This window comes from Rhodotorula graminis, assembly GCF_001329695.1.
Source record: "Rhodotorula graminis WP1 unplaced genomic scaffold RHOBAscaffold_5, whole genome shotgun sequence".
In the NCBI taxonomy this organism is placed as follows: Eukaryota; Fungi; Basidiomycota; class Microbotryomycetes; order Sporidiobolales; family Sporidiobolaceae; genus Rhodotorula; species Rhodotorula graminis.
This window is the reverse complement of record NW_017264932.1, coordinates 293,453-308,917: the sequence shown is the minus strand read 5'-3', so window position 1 is coordinate 308,917 and position 15,465 is coordinate 293,453. Positions and strand designations below refer to the sequence as shown.

General features: G+C 68.9%; 7 protein-coding genes across 7 annotated transcripts; 4 read left to right on the top strand and 3 right to left on the bottom strand.

Moving 5' to 3' along the window:
• Positions 1–652: 652 nt before the first annotated feature.
• RHOBADRAFT_66266 (uncharacterized protein) lies at positions 653–1,459 on the bottom strand. Its single transcript, XM_018418916.1, has 3 exons — positions 1,262–1,459; positions 871–1,039; positions 653–801 (listed from the first exon to the last, which is right to left on the bottom strand). Exons 1-2 carry the CDS (start codon positions 1,442–1,444, stop codon positions 902–904), a joined length of 321 nt encoding a protein of 106 aa, XP_018271770.1. The 5' UTR covers positions 1,445–1,459; the 3' UTR covers positions 653–801; positions 871–901.
• Positions 1,460–1,744: 285 nt separating this feature from the next.
• Positions 1,745–4,308, bottom strand: RHOBADRAFT_25899 (uncharacterized protein). Its single transcript, XM_018412721.1, has 7 exons — positions 4,105–4,308; positions 3,478–3,895; positions 3,235–3,396; positions 2,789–3,153; positions 2,449–2,705; positions 2,321–2,376; positions 1,745–2,170 (listed from the first exon to the last, which is right to left on the bottom strand). The coding sequence occupies exons 1-7, from the start codon at positions 4,213–4,215 to the stop codon at positions 1,788–1,790; spliced, it is 1,752 nt and encodes a 583-aa protein (XP_018271769.1). The 5' UTR covers positions 4,216–4,308; the 3' UTR covers positions 1,745–1,787.
• A 995-nt stretch (positions 4,309–5,303) lies between these two features.
• Positions 5,304–5,765, bottom strand: RHOBADRAFT_14068 (uncharacterized protein; the record flags this gene model as incomplete). The annotated part of the gene is made up of 2 exons (XM_018412177.1): positions 5,304–5,457; positions 5,608–5,765. 2 exons carry the CDS (start codon positions 5,763–5,765, stop codon positions 5,304–5,306), a joined length of 312 nt encoding a protein of 103 aa, XP_018271768.1.
• Positions 5,766–6,169: 404 nt separating this feature from the next.
• On the top strand, positions 6,170–7,768 carry RHOBADRAFT_13848 (uncharacterized protein; the record flags this gene model as incomplete). The annotated part of the gene is made up of 4 exons (XM_018412163.1): positions 6,170–6,424; positions 6,494–6,571; positions 6,623–7,093; positions 7,145–7,768. Coding segments are annotated over 4 exons (1,428 nt in total), but the record flags the coding sequence as incomplete, so codon positions are not given.
• Positions 7,769–8,199: 431 nt separating this feature from the next.
• RHOBADRAFT_64813 (uncharacterized protein) lies at positions 8,200–9,125 on the top strand. Its single transcript, XM_018418587.1, has 2 exons — positions 8,200–8,245; positions 8,674–9,125. The coding sequence occupies exons 1-2, from the start codon at positions 8,204–8,206 to the stop codon at positions 9,022–9,024; spliced, it is 393 nt and encodes a 130-aa protein (XP_018271766.1). The 5' UTR covers positions 8,200–8,203; the 3' UTR covers positions 9,025–9,125.
• Positions 9,126–9,461: 336 nt separating this feature from the next.
• RHOBADRAFT_52750 (uncharacterized protein) lies at positions 9,462–11,702 on the top strand (the record flags this gene model as incomplete). Its single annotated transcript, XM_018416491.1, has 5 exons — positions 9,462–9,665; positions 9,935–9,976; positions 10,068–10,486; positions 10,565–10,655; positions 10,733–11,702. The coding sequence occupies 5 exons, from the start codon at positions 9,462–9,464 to the stop codon at positions 11,639–11,641; spliced, it is 1,665 nt and encodes a 554-aa protein (XP_018271765.1). The 3' UTR covers positions 11,642–11,702.
• Positions 11,703–11,967: 265 nt separating this feature from the next.
• Positions 11,968–15,135, top strand: RHOBADRAFT_52749 (uncharacterized protein; the record flags this gene model as incomplete). Its single annotated transcript, XM_018416490.1, has 2 exons — positions 11,968–14,923; positions 14,995–15,135. One exon carries the CDS (start codon positions 11,968–11,970, stop codon positions 14,917–14,919), a length of 2,952 nt encoding a protein of 983 aa, XP_018271764.1. The 3' UTR covers positions 14,920–14,923; positions 14,995–15,135.
• Positions 15,136–15,465: the final 330 nt, after the last annotated feature.

Below are 15,465 nucleotides of genomic sequence, written 5' to 3'. Positions count from 1 at the left end.
AGGAGGAGAAGGTCAGCGCGCTGTGCTTCCTCGCACGGACTCGCCAAGGCCAGGTGGACGCACCCATCAACCCCAAGCTCAGACCGCTGAAGACGCCGCCGAGGAGGACAAAGGCGACCGAGAAGACGAGCTTGAGGACGAACTCTGCGTGTCGGCGTGCGAGGGGAAGGTCAGGCCTCAGGCGAGGACGCGAGAGAAGCGCGAGGCTGCTCCTCGTCGTGGTGCACTCGGGCGAGCTCGATCGGCAGGGAGGGAGGGAGGAGAGAGGGAGGAGGAGAGAACACACTGGCGCACTTTGTCGCCCGATCTCGATGCCGCTCGTCTCCCCCAGTGCAGCCGCCTGTCTCCGGCCCAGCTCGCTCGGTCCCGCCAGAAGGCCCCCGACGCCTCCCCCAGAGCCCGCGAGGCTTGCCCGCTCCCAGTCGGCCGCGTGAAGGGAGGAGGCGCGTGCGTCGAGCGCGAGCGGGGTCGAGGCGACGGCGGCGGCGAGAGGGAGGGCGGCGGCGCACAGCGCACTCGCGAGGCGTAAGAGGGCGAGTCGTGTCGGCAGTTGGAGCTGGCGGTAGCGCATTGAGTCGAGGTGGGAGAGAGGAGCGACGACGACGAGGTGCCAGCGAGTGCGGGGCTCTCTGAGGCGGTACAGAGGCGGCTCGAGCACTGGGAAAAGATTCTTGCACCGATTCGAGAGCGAGAGTCTACACGTCCAACAGAAAGGGGGTACGGATCACAAAGGAGGACGAGAGGGGAGAAGGGCGGGAAACGAGAGGGTCTGTCGAGGAGGGACGAGGAGGGGAAACACTCCTGGTGGCCGGCGAGAGGCAGGGTCAGCTCTTGCGTACGGGTAGAGGGATCCAGAGAGAAGGAACGCACTGTGTCGCTCGTGCTCGCGGGCGCACAGCGCTCACTGGGCGGCGCTACCAGTCGAAGAAGGGCCGGCACCGAGGTGCGTCGAGCGGCTCGCGACGGTCGTCACCTCGCCGGCGAGTTGAGCGGGCGACGCAGAGCTGGCCGTCATGCGGTAGGCGTCCGGCGCCATGGGCTGCAAGGGAGACAAGGCAGAGTCAGCTGCAGTTTCCCCCACATTGGGGCACGAGAGCATTCTCGTCGAATGTTGCTCTGCGAGGCGGGCAAGCTGCTCTGGACGGTCCCACAGAGCCCTTCAAGCTCCGTAGGCCGGTCGCATGCGCCGTACCGGCTCGCAACACTGTGCCCCCAACCCCCAACCCCCACCGACCCGCGAGAGGAGGAGATGGGGACGCACAATGGCAACGGGAGCCTCGGCAACGGCCTCGATGCGAGCCATGTCGGGCAGCCACACCTGGCCGATGCTGCGCTGGGCGTCGTGGAAGTAGGCCGGTTGGGCCGAGAGGCGAGAGGGACGGAGCGCGGTCGTCGCGGCGCGCGCCGTGTGGCGCAGGGCAGGGTCGAGGGCGCGAAGAGGCATGGTGTGGCGGGAGGCTTGTCGGGGTGGTAGTGGACGAAGGCGAGTGAGGTGGATGGGGTGGAAAGATAACAGGAGGAGCGAGCGAGAGTTGAGTGGGGCGAGGCGGTGCCGAAGAGAAGCGACGGCGCTAAGGGTCGCTTTCGCAGGGGTGCGCGCAGTCGCTCGAGCTTGTCGAGAGAGAGAACGAGCTGCCGAGCTCTCGCGAAATCAGAACGAGGAACCGGAAGCAGGGAGTCAAAGGTGGCCGGAAACTGTCGATCAGAATGGCCGCGCACAACTCTCGCTCGCACGACACCGGTACCAGGCGAACGAGGTTTACACTCTAGGCATTACCGGGCGAGAACTACATGCGGTCGAGGGGCTGCAGGGTGAGGAGGCGGAGCGCGTTGCCGAGGACGTCCTTGGCCGAGACGTACAGCCACAGGCGCGCGAGCGCGAGGTCGTGCGGCTGGCCCTTGACGATGAGCGTCTCCCACGCGCTCGAGATGACGTGCGACAGGCGGAACGCGTAGGTGCAGATCGTCGCCGGCTCGAACGACTTGAACGCCGCCTTGACGACGTCCGGGTACGACGCGAGCAGGAGGATGACCTCGCGCGCCTTGGGCTCGCTCAGGAGCGCGACGTTGATGGCGGCCGACCGCTCGGCGGGAGGCGGGAGGACGACGGCGGGCGCGTTCTTGCGCTCGACCGACGACAGGCGGACGTGCGCGTACTGCAAGTAGGGGCCTGCGCAGGTCCTGAGTGTCAGTGACTGTCCGTCGACGCCCTCTGGTACCTGCGACGAGGGGCGACGAGGAAGAGAGAGAGAAGGCGAGGGAGAGAGGGACGAGGAAAGAGGAGGGAAGGAGTGCGAGTGGGGGACGGGCTTGAACGCACCCGTGTCGCCCTCGAACGACGTCATGCGTTCCCACTTGAACTCGTAGTTGTTGATGCTGCGGACGTTGACGACGAGGGCGAGTGAGCCCGGGCGGATTGGACTGAGAGAGAGCGAGAGGAGGACGCACCGCTTGCCCGACATGTCCTGCACCTTGACGGCCGTGATGCCGAGCTTGTCCGACGTGTACTGCGGGTCCTCGATCGCCTTGTACTTCTCCTCGTTCTTCTGCATGACCTCGTGCATGACGCGCTTCGACTCGTCGAGGATCTGCTCGAGGAAGACGGCCGTGCCCTTGCGCGTCGACATGCCCTGGACCATGCCAAAGTTGACGTGCTGCAGCGTGTTGGCCCACGGGTAGCCCATGAGGTCGAGCACCTTGAAGAACTGCGAGCGCGGGAGGGACGAGTCAGTGTCAGGGTCGCCCGATCGAGAAAGGGGGGGAGAGGGAGGGGACCGAGCGAGCGCACCTGGGCGAGGTGAAGGTCCTGCTGGCTCGCGACGACGTAGACCATCTTGTCAAAGTTGTACTTGTCGAAGCGCTCGGCGGCGCCGGCAATGTCGCGCGTGATGTAGACGCTCGTGCCGTCCTTCTTGCGCACGATCGTCTTCTCGAGCTTGTACTTCTTGAGGTCGACGATGAGGGCGCCCTGGCTCTCCTCGACGATGCCCGAGCCCTGCAGCTGGTCGAGCGCGTGCTTCTGCGCCTCCTGCGACACCTGCGACTCGCCCGAGTACACGTTGAACCAGATGTTGAGGCGGGCGTACGTCTCCTTGTACTTGACGATCGACAGGTCGCGGAACTTCTTCCACAGCCCGACGGCGTGCTCGTCACCTGCGCACGCGAGAGGGTCAGTTCCGAGAGACGCAGAGAGGAGGAGACCCGCTCGACGAGGAGGAAAAGGGGTCGACGCACCGGCCTCCATCTTGACGAAGAACTCGCGCGCGCGGTCGTGGATCGACTCGTCGGTCTCGCCGTCCTTGTTGATCTTGACGTACACGTCGTACAGGTGCGTGATGGCGTCCTTCTCGAGCTCCTCCTCGGACCCGTACCGCTCAAAGCCGACGGCGAGGATACCTGCGGGCGGCGAGAGACAGGGTGTCAGCGACCTAGTCCCTCCCTCCCAGCCGACAAGAAAGAGAAAGTGAGGGGACGCACCAAACTGCTTGCCCCAGTCACCCAAGTAGTTCATGCGGAGGACGTCCCAGCCGTTGGCCTCGTAAAGGTTGGCGAGGAAGGCGCCGATGATGGTCGAGCGGAGGTGGCCAGCGTGGAACGGCTTGGCGATGTTGGGCGACGAGAACTCGACGATGACGCTCTTGCCCTTGCCCGACTTGTTCGTGCCGTAGCCGTTCTTCTTGGCGAGCGACAGGCCCTCGGGGAGCTTGTCGGCGCCGGCGTCGCTCAGCGACAGGTTGGCAAAGTGCGACAGCGCCGAGTGGTCCTCGTCCGGCGTGAGGTGCGTCTGAGTGTTGATCTGGTCGAGGACGGTGCGGAACAGGGCCTCGGTCTGGAGGTTGAAGTAGACGAACGCGCCGCTCGCGCCAATCTCGGCGAGGTACGGCGTCGGCTTGAACTGCGGGTGGGAGACGAAGTAGGTCAGTGGGATGGCTGGGTACACCGTCCGGCGGCGACGTCGTCGCCCGTGTCCCTCGAAGCGAGGGAGCCCCCAGCGTGCTCGCAGGTGCACCGCCTCGCCGCCCGAGTCGACCCTGCGCCGCCGGGCTCACCGCTCCGCCCCTGCCCTCGCGCCCTTCGTCGAGAAGTGAGACGTGAAAGACGCACCTCGGCGGCGAGCTTCTCAGCGAGCTCCTGCGGCTTGCCCTTGAGGCGGAACCGGGCGAGTGCGACGACAAAGTCTCCGAGGGCCTGCTTGCCCGTCTTGCCCGACTCCATTCCCTCGAACGCCTTGTCGACCGTGACCTCGGGGAAGACCGAGTGGACGAACTCGGCCGCGGCGAGCTTGAAGACGTCGAGCGCGGCGGTCGACTCGAGGTGCTCCGCCGGGATGGACGGCACCTCGGGGAGCGGGAAGGCGGGGAGGAGCGACATGGTGCGACCGGTCGAGTGGAAGAGGCGGTGGTGGTGACGCTGCTGGTGCAGGTGCTGGAGGAGGTGCGCGGGCGGATGCGCGACGAGGCGAGGCGGAGTGCGGAGCGGGAGGAGGAGGTGCGCAGAGGCAGGGCGGGCGCGGAACAAGGCGCGGCGGGCGGGGGTGAGCGTCGTTGCGGACGTGCTGCGTGTAGCTGCTCTAGCTCTTGCGCCGAGTCGTGAGGAGAGCGAGTCGAGCCGCCCTCCCCTCTCCTCCTCGCTTCGTCCAAAAAACGGATGAGACACTTTTTGACTGGCTGCCGCTCTCCCTTCTAGTGAGGGCGTGAAGGCACGGCAAGCCGTCTACGAGAGCACTGCGAGCAGACACAGCCAGAGCCGAGCGCTCTCGAGTCACTTTTCTGCGCGTTGACTACGCTCGCGTTTGCTCCGGGCGCGAGTCCGGGCGAACAGCGTGCGCGCTCTCATCTGCAGAGCGCTCACTCGGTCTCCAAGACGGACGAGCGCGTGTGTCTACGGCGAATCGACGAGCGAGACTGGAAAAAGAGAGGCGAGCGGCTCGAGCGAGCAGCTCGAGGACGCTACGGCTCGCTCAAGCCGCGTTCGGCCCGCAAGAGTGTGCGCACGGCACGCGCGAAGCAGACCAGTGGACGCTGAGGGACGCTCGAGTGGGACCGACAAAGAGCGTCCGAGGTAGAAGCGCCGCCAGTCCACCAGCAGCGACACGTGGAAAAGCCGCTCAGGCGCGGCGTGCACTCTCCCGCCCTGCCCCTCTGCCGAAGCGCGACGTACGGGGCGTCGTGCGGAGGGAAAGAAAGTGGTGATTGCGCGCCGTGATCGTACAACAGGCACGTCCTCGTCGTCGTTGCTCCTCCTCGGGCCGCCGCCGACTCGCTCTGGCAGCCCGCCGCCGCCCCGTACTGCCGCACACGTGCTCACATGTTGAAGCCGAGGCTGCGCATGCACTGGCGGTGCCGCTCGACGATGTCCTTGCACTGTGCGCCCGAGTCGGCGCCGTCGTCGGCGTTGGACCCGAACTTGAGGAAGCAGTCGTCGCGCGCCTTCTTGGTCTCGGGGCAGGCGCAGCAGCTGCGCGCGGTGCGTATAACCTGTCAGTAACGAGAGAACCACAGAGGATCGAGCGCGGCGGCGGTTCCTCGAGAGCACCGCCACCGCCGCCCAAGCCGAGCTTCAGAGTCGCCCGAGGGAGGGGTTGGAGAAGAGGACAGCTCGACGCACGGCTTGTGGCCCTCTGGGTTGAGCGGGTTGAGCTCTGGGTTGGCCGCCTCCGAGTTGGTCAAGGGCCGGCCGAGGGTCGGGTGGATCGAGACGGGGCCGGTGGCCGGGATGGCTGCCGAGGTGGACGGCGCTGCGGTGGACGACGAGAAGGGCCACATGAACGGTGCTGGGCGAGTCGCTGTCGGTGCTCGAGTGTGTGTGGAGGAAGGAGGAGAGCTGACGAGAGCGAACGCCGAGAGCACGAGCGAGAGGCGATCGCTCTCCGTCGTCCTCACGAGGCGGGCCCGTCTTGGTGCAGTAGCCTCTTTGGACGCAAGCGAAGGGACTTATCCACCAGGGCTAGCGCGAGAAGCTGCCTGAGAGCGGCCTCTTCATCTTGCTCCTCATCCCTCCGCGGTTCCTGGGTCCACCACCTCGCCCTCATCTCGCACGCTCGACCAGCACCGCTGACCGGGCTCAGAGATGTACGTCCATCCGTGCCTCGCACCGTGTCCCCCCCGCACAAGCTCACGCGCGCTCTGCACACAGGCGGACCCGCTCTCGACCAGCCGCCTCGGCTCTCGCCCTCACCGCCCTCGCCCTCGCCCTCGCCCCGTGGTGCGCCGAGGCCTCGGTCGGCGACAGAGCTCCGGCGTACCAGCGCTGCGTCGACTCGTGCCGCGCCGAGCTGTGCGCCGACCGCGCCTCGAGCGCTCCTCCCCCACCTCGAGACGACGCACCCTGGAGCGGTTACTCGTCGTCGCCCCTGTGGCCCTGTCGAGCGACCTGTCAGTACGCCTGCCAGCAGCACCTCACCGACCTCGCCCTCGCCCAACCTGTCACCTCGTCCGCCTCCACCCCTCGACCCGCCGACTCGACGCTGCACCAACCCGGCGGCGCGCTCGAGGGCCTACCGCCAGGTCACCAAGTGCAGTTCCACGGCAAATGGCCCTTCCACCGCTTCGACCTGTCGCACCTTCCCCTCGTCCCCTTCCTCCCCCTTCGCCTCGCCGCCCTCTTCGTCCCTCGGTTCCAGGAGCCGCTCTCGGTCCTCTTCTCGCTCGCCAACCTGTGGGCCCACTGGGTCGGCCTCCGCACGTTGCGTAATCTCGCCCGCACGGCGCGCATGAGCGAGGGCAAGCGCCTCGCGCGCGTGTACGCCGCCTACGCCGTCAGCGGCTGCCTCGCGTGGGTCGCGTCGACCGTCTTCCACACGCGCGACACGGACGCGACCGAGCGCCTCGACTACTTCCTCGCTGCGGGCACGATGCTCGCCGGCCTGTGGGCAGGCGTCGTCCGCCTCCAGGGCTGGTACGCCCCGACCTCGAAGGGCGCCCGAGTCGCGCCCGCCCAGCGCCGAGCTGCCGGCGTGTGGACCCTCGTCGTCTTCGCCGTGTTCGCGCTCCACTGCACGTACCTCGCGAGGCGCGAGCGGTTCGACTACGGGTACAACGTGCGGTTCAACGTCGGCGTCGCCCTGTCAACCATCCTCCTGTGGTCGGCGTGGGTCGCCCGTCAGGCGACGCTCCCGACGCCGAGCAACTTTTCACGCCGCCAGCTGTCGTCGTACCCGTCGGCGCGAGCCCGGTTCCGCGCGCCGCACTACCTCGCGCCGCTCGCACCCCTCGTCCTCCTCCCCGCCCTCACCGCCCTCGAGCTCCTCGACTTTGCGCCTTTCGGGCCCGGCGGGCTCCGGCTCCTCGACGCACACGCCCTGTGGCACCTCAGCACGGTGTCCGTCGTGCGGGCGTGGTACCGCTTCCTCGAGAAGGACGTGCGGTGGATCGACGGCCAGGGCGAGGGCGGCGACCCGGGCAGCGTGCTCCCCGCCGCGCCGTCCATGTCTGCGGCAGCGGGTGTCGGCGGCGGCGGCGCAGGAGCAGGAGGTGGGCGCAGCGGCGGGGCGGCCCCGAGCGCGCACGGCGCAGGACCGGCGGCGAGCCGGCGGCGCGCGAGCCTGTTCACGCTCGAGCGGCTGCACGCCGAGGGGCGGCGCGTCACCGAGGTCGGGCGCGGGCTCGGGCTCGGCATCCTCGGCATGGTGACGCCCCGGCTGGGTGGACCGGCGCCGGCGGAAGGAGGAGCGGCGGGGCACGGGCGCAGCGCGAGTCGAGGAGGAGCAGGAGGGGCTGGGGCGCAGGGCGGACCAGGCGAGGAGGCCAAGGCGGCGCGGGCGGACTGAAGGCTCGCTGTAGCGGCTATGCCCATGCAGTGCGCTTTCCCTTGCTCTCTTGACGGCTCGTCTCGAGAGCTGCCCGGTGTCGAAAGAGTGGCTCGTTCGACCTCGTCGAGCGGGACTGTGCAGCGTCTCGGCGGTCTAGCTATTGCATGAGAGATACTCTGCCAGCTGTACAAACCCGCGAGCGAGAGAGACCGTGTGCTCCTCCTCCTCCCCGCCCGCCAACGCCGATCCTTTCCTGCTCCATCCACACCCACCATGCTCGCGCTCCGCCTCGCTCGCCCCGCCACGCGCACTGCACGCCTCTTCAGCACCACTCCTCTGCGCCTCGCCCAGACGCAGGAGGTGTTGCCGCCGCACGACGGCGTCGCCTTCCAGGCTCCCCCTCCCGCCGAGGACCTCAAGGGCAAGGCCGTCGGCCAGGTCGACCTCCCCGACATGGCTGCCATCGAGGCTGTCAGCGAGGAGCGGGCCAAGATTGTGCGTCCTGCTTCTCTCCCTCTCTGTGCAAGGCGAGAAGGTGGGGTGGGCGATGAGGTCACGGCAACGAGCTGGCGCGCTCCCGTGGGACCGGAGCAGCACATGCGGGAGCTTGCTCTTACGCAGGGTGGGCATGGCGAGGCGGCTGGGCAAGCGGCGCGGGCGAGCGAGGTGGGCGACGTCGCCGAGTGCACCGCCTCTTCCTGAGTGGGCGGGCTGCGGTCGGCCGGGGCAGCTCAGCAGAGTTGCGCGATGCGGGTGCAGCTCTACTGCGGAGGCTCTCGATTTGGTTGGGCGAGCCTGGATCATGGCGGCGGTCACTCCCGCGGCGTGAGGCGCGAGGACCACTCGTCGGCGCCGCGTCCATCGTCTCGAGCACCAGACGACCCAAGGACACATACTGACGGTCCCATTCGGCACACATGCAGCCTACCGCTCCTGACACGTACCGCACCCAGGCTTCCTCGCCCGATGCCGAGCCCGCGCCCTTCATCGAGCCTCCCGCCGTGTCGACCGCCGCCCACCCGTCGACCCTGCCCGGCGGTGGCCCCTCGCTCCAGCACTCGGGCGACGACAGCATCGCGTCCGGCGGCGAGGGCGTCGGCGGCGAAAAGGGCGGGCACGGCGGCCGCGAGGAGCGCCACGAGTTCGAGGACCGCCCGCTCAACGAGGACGAGCGCCGCGGCCTGTACATCCTCGGCGGGATGCTCGCCGGCGGCTACGGCCTGTCCGTCGCGACCGACCCGAGGAGGCACCGGCACCGCAAGGCGGCGCACTAGGTGCGCCGCCGTCGCCCGGGCGTGCTCGCCAGGTGTCGCCTTCTCTCTTCGCCTCCTCCTTCGTCCCTTCTCGTCGAGTCTGCAAATCAAGCCGTGCCTCCAGTCGGCTCCCTCTCGTCCCAGCGAGGCTAGCGAAAGCTCGCTGGCGAGGTTGTCGCGCTGTGTGGAGCGTGCGGTGGAGCTCGTCCGAGAAAGCGAGAGCAAGAGTGCGACGGAGCTGAGCTTGTTGGTGTCGCGCCCGCCTAGCAGTAGTGAGAGAGTGAACGAGCTCGGGCAGACAGCCAGCACGCCCCTCTGCTTGCTCGAGAGCGAGCCGTCGTTGCCGACATCCTCATCGCGACGAGCGAGCCTCTCCTCCTCACCGTGTCGCCGCTCCCGCCAGCTGAGCTCTCGCCACATTCGCCGAGGTCACCTGCATGCCCTGACCCGGCCCGCACATGGTCGCGCTGCATCCACCGCCGCCCTTCTCGATGAACCACCCGGCCTTCTCGTCGGCCGCGTTCCTCCAGGGCCCCAGCACCTCGACCGTCGTCCAGGAGTACGGCGTCGAGTCTGCAGCAGGCGGCAACGGCGACGCGAGCGCTGCGCAGCTCGAGGGCGAGAGTTGGCGCGGAGGCTTCTCTGGAGGGTCGGCCGTCGGGGTGAGTCCTCGCTCTCTCTCTCTCTCGGGCGCACGTGAGCTCGGCGAGATGGACGGTGTGGCCTGTGGGAGCCGCCTCGAACAGGTCAGGGCAACTGGTAAGGTGTGCAGAGGGCGAGACCGTGGGCGCACCGCTTGGGTTCGTTCGCTCGAGACTATCCGCGCGCACTACACACCCTGCGCGCGCCCTGTCGCACAAGCAAGAGCCTTTGCATGCGCATAGATCGTCGGCGAGCCAGAACTGACCCTCGTCGTCTCCTCGTCGCACAGGTCCACTCGGCGCCGCGCGTGTCGTACTACTTCCCGCAAGGCGTCGGCGAGTACCATTTCGGGGCGAGTCTCCTTCTCTCTACAGTCTCTCACCCGCGACGAACACGAGCTGACCTTGTGCGCCCGACCGCAGGAGCGACACCCGATGAAGCCGCACCGCCTCACCTTGACCAACCACCTCGTGCTCGGCTACGGCCTGCACAAGCGCATGGACGTGTTCCAGCCTCGGTCGGCGACCAAGGAGGAGCTCGAGGCGTTCCACGACGAGGACTACGTCGACTTTCTCGCGCGCGTCACGCCCGACAACGTGCGGCACTTTACCTCGGTCCTGTCGCGGTTCAACATTGGCGACGACTGCCCGATCTTTAGCGACATGTACTCGTACTGTCGACAGTACGCCGGCGCGAGCCTGATGGCGGCTCGCAAGATCGTCAGCGGCTCGACCGACATCGCCGTCAACTGGACCGGCGGGCTCCACCACGCCAAGAAGAGCGAGGCGAGCGGGTTCTGCTACGTCAACGACATCGTCCTCGCCATCCTCGAGCTCCTCCGGTGCGTCTCTCGGTCCTCTCGGATGCCGAGCCGAGGTCTCTCGAGCAGCCGCACTGACCCCTCTCCTCGTTCTCGCAGCACGCACGCCCGGGTCCTGTACATCGACATCGACATCCACCACGGCGACGGCGTCCAGGAGGCGTTCTACAACACGAACCGGGTCCTCACCGTGTCGTTCCACAAGTACTCGCCCGACTTTTCCCCGGGACGGGCCACATCGACGAGTTGGGTCACGCACTCGGCAAGAACTTTTCGCTCAACGTGCCGCTCCAGGACGGCATCGACAACGAGTCGTACGTGGCCCTGTTCAAGGCCATCATGGAGCCGACGATCCACACGTTCCGGCCCGACGCCATCGTGCTCCAGTGCGGCGCCGACTCGCTCGGGTGCGACCGCCTCGGGTGCTTCAACCTGTCGATCGCGGCGCACGGCGAGTGCGTGCGCTTCATCAAGTCGTTCGCGCTCCCGCTCGTCGTCCTCGGCGGCGGCGGCTACACGATCAAGAACGTGTCGCGGTGCTGGGCGTACGAGACGGCCGTCTGCCTCGGCGTCGAGCAGGACCTGCCCAACGCGCTCCCGCACACGGCGTACGACGACTTTTTCGCGCCCGACTGGAAGCTGCACCCCGAGCTCGCGTCGGGCCGCAACCGGCTCGAGAACCTCAACTCGCGCCGGCAGCTCGAGCGCATCCGGGTCGCGTGCCTCGAGCGGCTGCGGTACATGCACGGCGCGCCGAGCGTCCAGATGCACGAGGTGCCGCCGAGCCTCGCCCAGTGGCTCGCCGACGAGGACGGGCGCGACGAGCAGCGCGAGCGAGACGAGGACGGCGCGCACGCCCCGGACGGGCGCAGCGACGCGCACCGGGCCGCCAACGACTACTTCTCGCACGACGGCGACCGAGAAGGCGACGCCGTCGGCGGCCGGACGTCGTCGAGCGGGCTCGCAGGCGGGAGCGGCGCACCACCGCCGACGCCGGCCGCGACGTCGTCGACGACGACGACGACGGCCGGAGCGAGTTTGGCGACGACGGCGGGCAGCAAGAAGCGGCGCAAGGTCGCAGCAGCAGGTGCTGCGGGAGGAGCGGGATCGTCGGCGGCAGGAGGAGGAGTCAAGCCGGTGAGAATCGAAGCGGGAGGAGCCGAGGACGAGGCATGAGCGAGGGCGAGGAGGAGCGACGAAGGGCGGCGATGGGGACGGGCGGGACACTTGCAAGTTGTTGTTGTAATCCCGGCTGTATTTGTCATCTGCCGGTGGACCCGAAAGAGAGCTGCAAGGGCTCGGTCCAAGCCGAGAGTTACGGTCGAGCGACTCAGACGAGCGACGGGAAGGTCGAGGTCCCTCTGGAATCGCCCACCTCCTCTCACCACGAGCTGACTCGCCAAGCGCGTGACCACACTCGCCCACTACCCTGCGATCGACCGCCCTTGTGCCCGTGAGCTCCACGCGTCCATCCAGCCCTCCCCCGCGCCGTCCTCGTCGAGATGACCTCATCCCAGTCGACGCCCGACCTGATGTACCTGCTCCTGCAGCAGCGCATCCAGCACCACCACAGCCTCGACAAACCCACGACCACCCGCACGGCCGACCCGCTCCTGCCGTCGCCCCGAGTCGAACCAGTCGCCGAGATGGAGTTCTCGTCGCCGCGGTACACGCACTACCAGGCCCAGCCGCAGCCGCTGCCGTACCCGCCGGTCAAGGACCACCCTGCCTTTGCCCAGCCGACCCCGCCCCAGGGCTACGTGCCCCTCGGCCAAGCATACGCCTTCCCCTCCTCCTCCTCGTCCGCCTCCTCGGCGACCGGCACCATCCCGCCCCACAACCTCCAGCACGCCCACATGAGCGTCGGCTCGCACGCCGGCGACTTTCAGCTCTTCGGCCAGCCGCCCCAGCACCAGCAGCAGCAGGCGCTCGGGCAACAGCAGCTGCCGCACCAGTTCGCCGCCCAGCCCTTCGCCAACTACCGCCCGGTACCGGCCCAGTCGTTCGCTCAAGGCGCCAACACGGCACCCCTCCCGTCGTACGGCCAGTCGTCGTACCCGATCTCGATCCCGTCGAGCGCGTCGTCGACCTCCTCCCACGCCGACAACGACTACCCGCCGCTCCCCGACCTCGTCGCCGACGAGGGCGCGTCGCCCGCCTCGTTCTCGCCGCCCTCGCCTCGTTTTGCTCCCCGGGCCCGGCCCGCGCTGTACCGCGGCGGCCAGGGCAGCAGCGGCGAGGGCACGTACCGCGTCGACCGCGCCGCGAGCGTGCCCATCCCCGACGCGCCGCGCCCGATGCGCCGCAAGACGCAAGAGTCGCGCGACTGGCCCTCGTTCTACTCGAGCGGTTCGTCGTCGACGTCGAGCTCGATGAGCTCGAGCGCGTACCTCCCGACGCCCCAGCTCGGCAACCAGGGCCTCCTCCCGCCGCCGCAGGGCGGCTACGTCGACGAGCCGGCCTCGTTCGACACGCCGACCGCCGCGGCGCACGCCAACCCGTTCGACGCCGCCAACCTCGTCCTGTCGCCGGCGCCGCAGTACTCGTTCTACCAGCAGCCGCCCGCGCCGCCGCACACGGACCACCCGCTGCTCGCGAGCGAGCAGTCGGACCTCTTGCGGCGCGTCCAGCGCGACCTCGTCGACGTCGACTTGAGCTCGATCAAGGGCCCGCTGCGCGCACTCGCCCTATCCGGCGGCGAGCGCGAGGCGACGCCGCTCGCGCACCACGACAGCCAGGGCCGCGCCTCGGCCCCTCCCGCCGTCACGCCGGGCCCGCCCATGTCGCAGCAGCAGCAGCCGTCGCAGCAGCAGCACGCCACGGCCTCGCCTTCGACGGTCCTGCGCTCGCCGGCTGCGGCGACCGTCGCCGAGGACGCTCTGTCGGCCGGCACCGTCTCGCCGCAGGAGGCCTTCCTCGACTACGACGAGGTCGACTCGCGCCTGCACGACCCGCACGACCCGCTGTACTCGGTCGGCCGCGACCGCGAGTTTGGCGTCGGCGTCGGCGCGTCGCTCTTTGCGCCGCTGCCTGCCGTCGCCGCCGCGAGGGGCGCGCAGAGCCCGGCGACGACGGCGCCGTTCGCGCCGAGCCCGCTCCGCGAGCGGTCGACGACGCCGACGGCGGCGAGCGTCGCCGGCCCGCTGTCGCCCAAGATGGCGTCGCCGAGTGCGCCGTCGTCGCACGCGCATCACGGGCACGGTCACGCCGCACGTCGCGGCCCGCACCCGTTCTCGGTGCCGCAGAACGCCGTCACGTGGGCCGCTCGACGGTCCCAGTCGGGCTCGCACCTCGTCGGCGGCGTCGTCGACGGCGATGCCGATGACGACGACGACGACTTTGGGAGCCAGGACCCTGAGGATGAGGAGGAGAGCGATGCGAGCGAGGCCGAGCGGCGCAGGCTTGACGCCGTGCGCAAGCAGGCCGGCCTCGGCGCCGGCTTTGGCGCGTTCGACAAGCGCGACGTCGACCTCAAGCCGGCCCTGAGCAAGCCGCCGGCGACGTCGCACACGCGCGTGCAGCCTATCCTGCCCAAGCCGGCGCCGAGCGACGAGGAGCGCTCGCGGTACGGCCTCGACAACGTCGGCAAGCCGCTCTTCGGCGTCGCCCCGTCGCTCAAGAACGAGGGCAAGGCGGCTCGTGCGGCCTACGCTCCGCCGCCGCCGTCCTCCTCGGCCGGCTCGACCGCCGCTCCTGTCGCCCAGTTCGCGCCGCCGCCGCCGTCGGGCGTCTCGGCGTTCCACACCGAGCTGCAGAAGCAAAAGGCGCAGCTGTCGCAGGCGCCGGGCGCCGCTGCGGGCAGCGGCACCAACACGCCGCGCCGCGCCGCCGCCGCCTCGGCTCTCGCCGGCCTCAACGCTCACCCCGAGCTGTACGCCGACGGCTCGGACGCCGGCAGTGCCGCGCCGTCGCCGCCGCCGTCGTCGGCCGCACGTCCCGCTCGGCAGCGCAAGCGCAGCCGGGCACTGCGCGCCATCTACGGCGAGCTGTCGGACGAGGCCGGCGCCGATGCTGCAGCCGCCGACGATGATGACGACGGCGACGAGTCGGACGCGTCGTACCACTCGTCGGCGTCGTCGTTCGGCGGCGCGACCGGCGGCGGCGGCAGCGCTCGCCAGGGCGGCCCGGCGCCCAAGCGGCGCCGACGTGCCCCCGCTGCGGGCAGCGCGCAGGGCGCACGCACGAGCGGCGGCGGCGGCGGTGGCGGTGGGACCGCCACGGGCTCGGGCTCGATCCGGTGCGACCACCTGAACAGCGACGGCACGACGTGCGGCGTCATCTTCCGGCGCCCGTACGACCTCGCTCGGCATCGCGAGACGATCCACAACGAGAGCCTCGGCGGCGAGAAGCTCAAGAGCGTCAAGGAGTGGCGCTGCCACGAGTGCGACGGCACTTTCAGCCGCAAGGACGCCCTCATCCGCCACTGCCGCATCAGGGGCCACAAGGCCGGCTGAGCCGGTGCGTCTCCCTCTCACTGTCGTCCATCTCTCCTTTCTAGTACGAGCCTGACCTTGTCCTCGTCGGTGCAGCCTTCTCGTCGATGGCCAACCTCTCGCGCCGTCCCTCCCACTCCTCCCTCTTCGACTCTCCTCGCGTTCGCCTCTTCCCTCCGTACCTCCACGCCCTTCTGTGCAACTCGTCCCGTCGCTTGTACCCCCTCCCGTCTAATGCCTCTCGCCTCGCACCGCTCTGTTCGCGTCCGTCTCGTCCCCCTCGTACATAGCCTCTTGTCCCTCGTACTTTGTCCCCCTCCTGTCGCACCGCCCGTCGTTTTTTGCCAGTCTCGCTCTCTCAATTCCGTGTATGAAAGATCTGCTGTGCAGCGACCGACAATTCTGTGAGCGAGAGCGTCATCGAGAGAGAGAGAGAGGGCGAGGCTCGTGCGTCTGCGGCCCGACCGTCCCTCGTTCTCCTGCTCTCCTGCTTGCGTCCTTCTCTCTCGCGCACTCGACTCTCGTCGAGCTGAATCTTCATGAGCCGAGACGGTACACGTGAGCCAG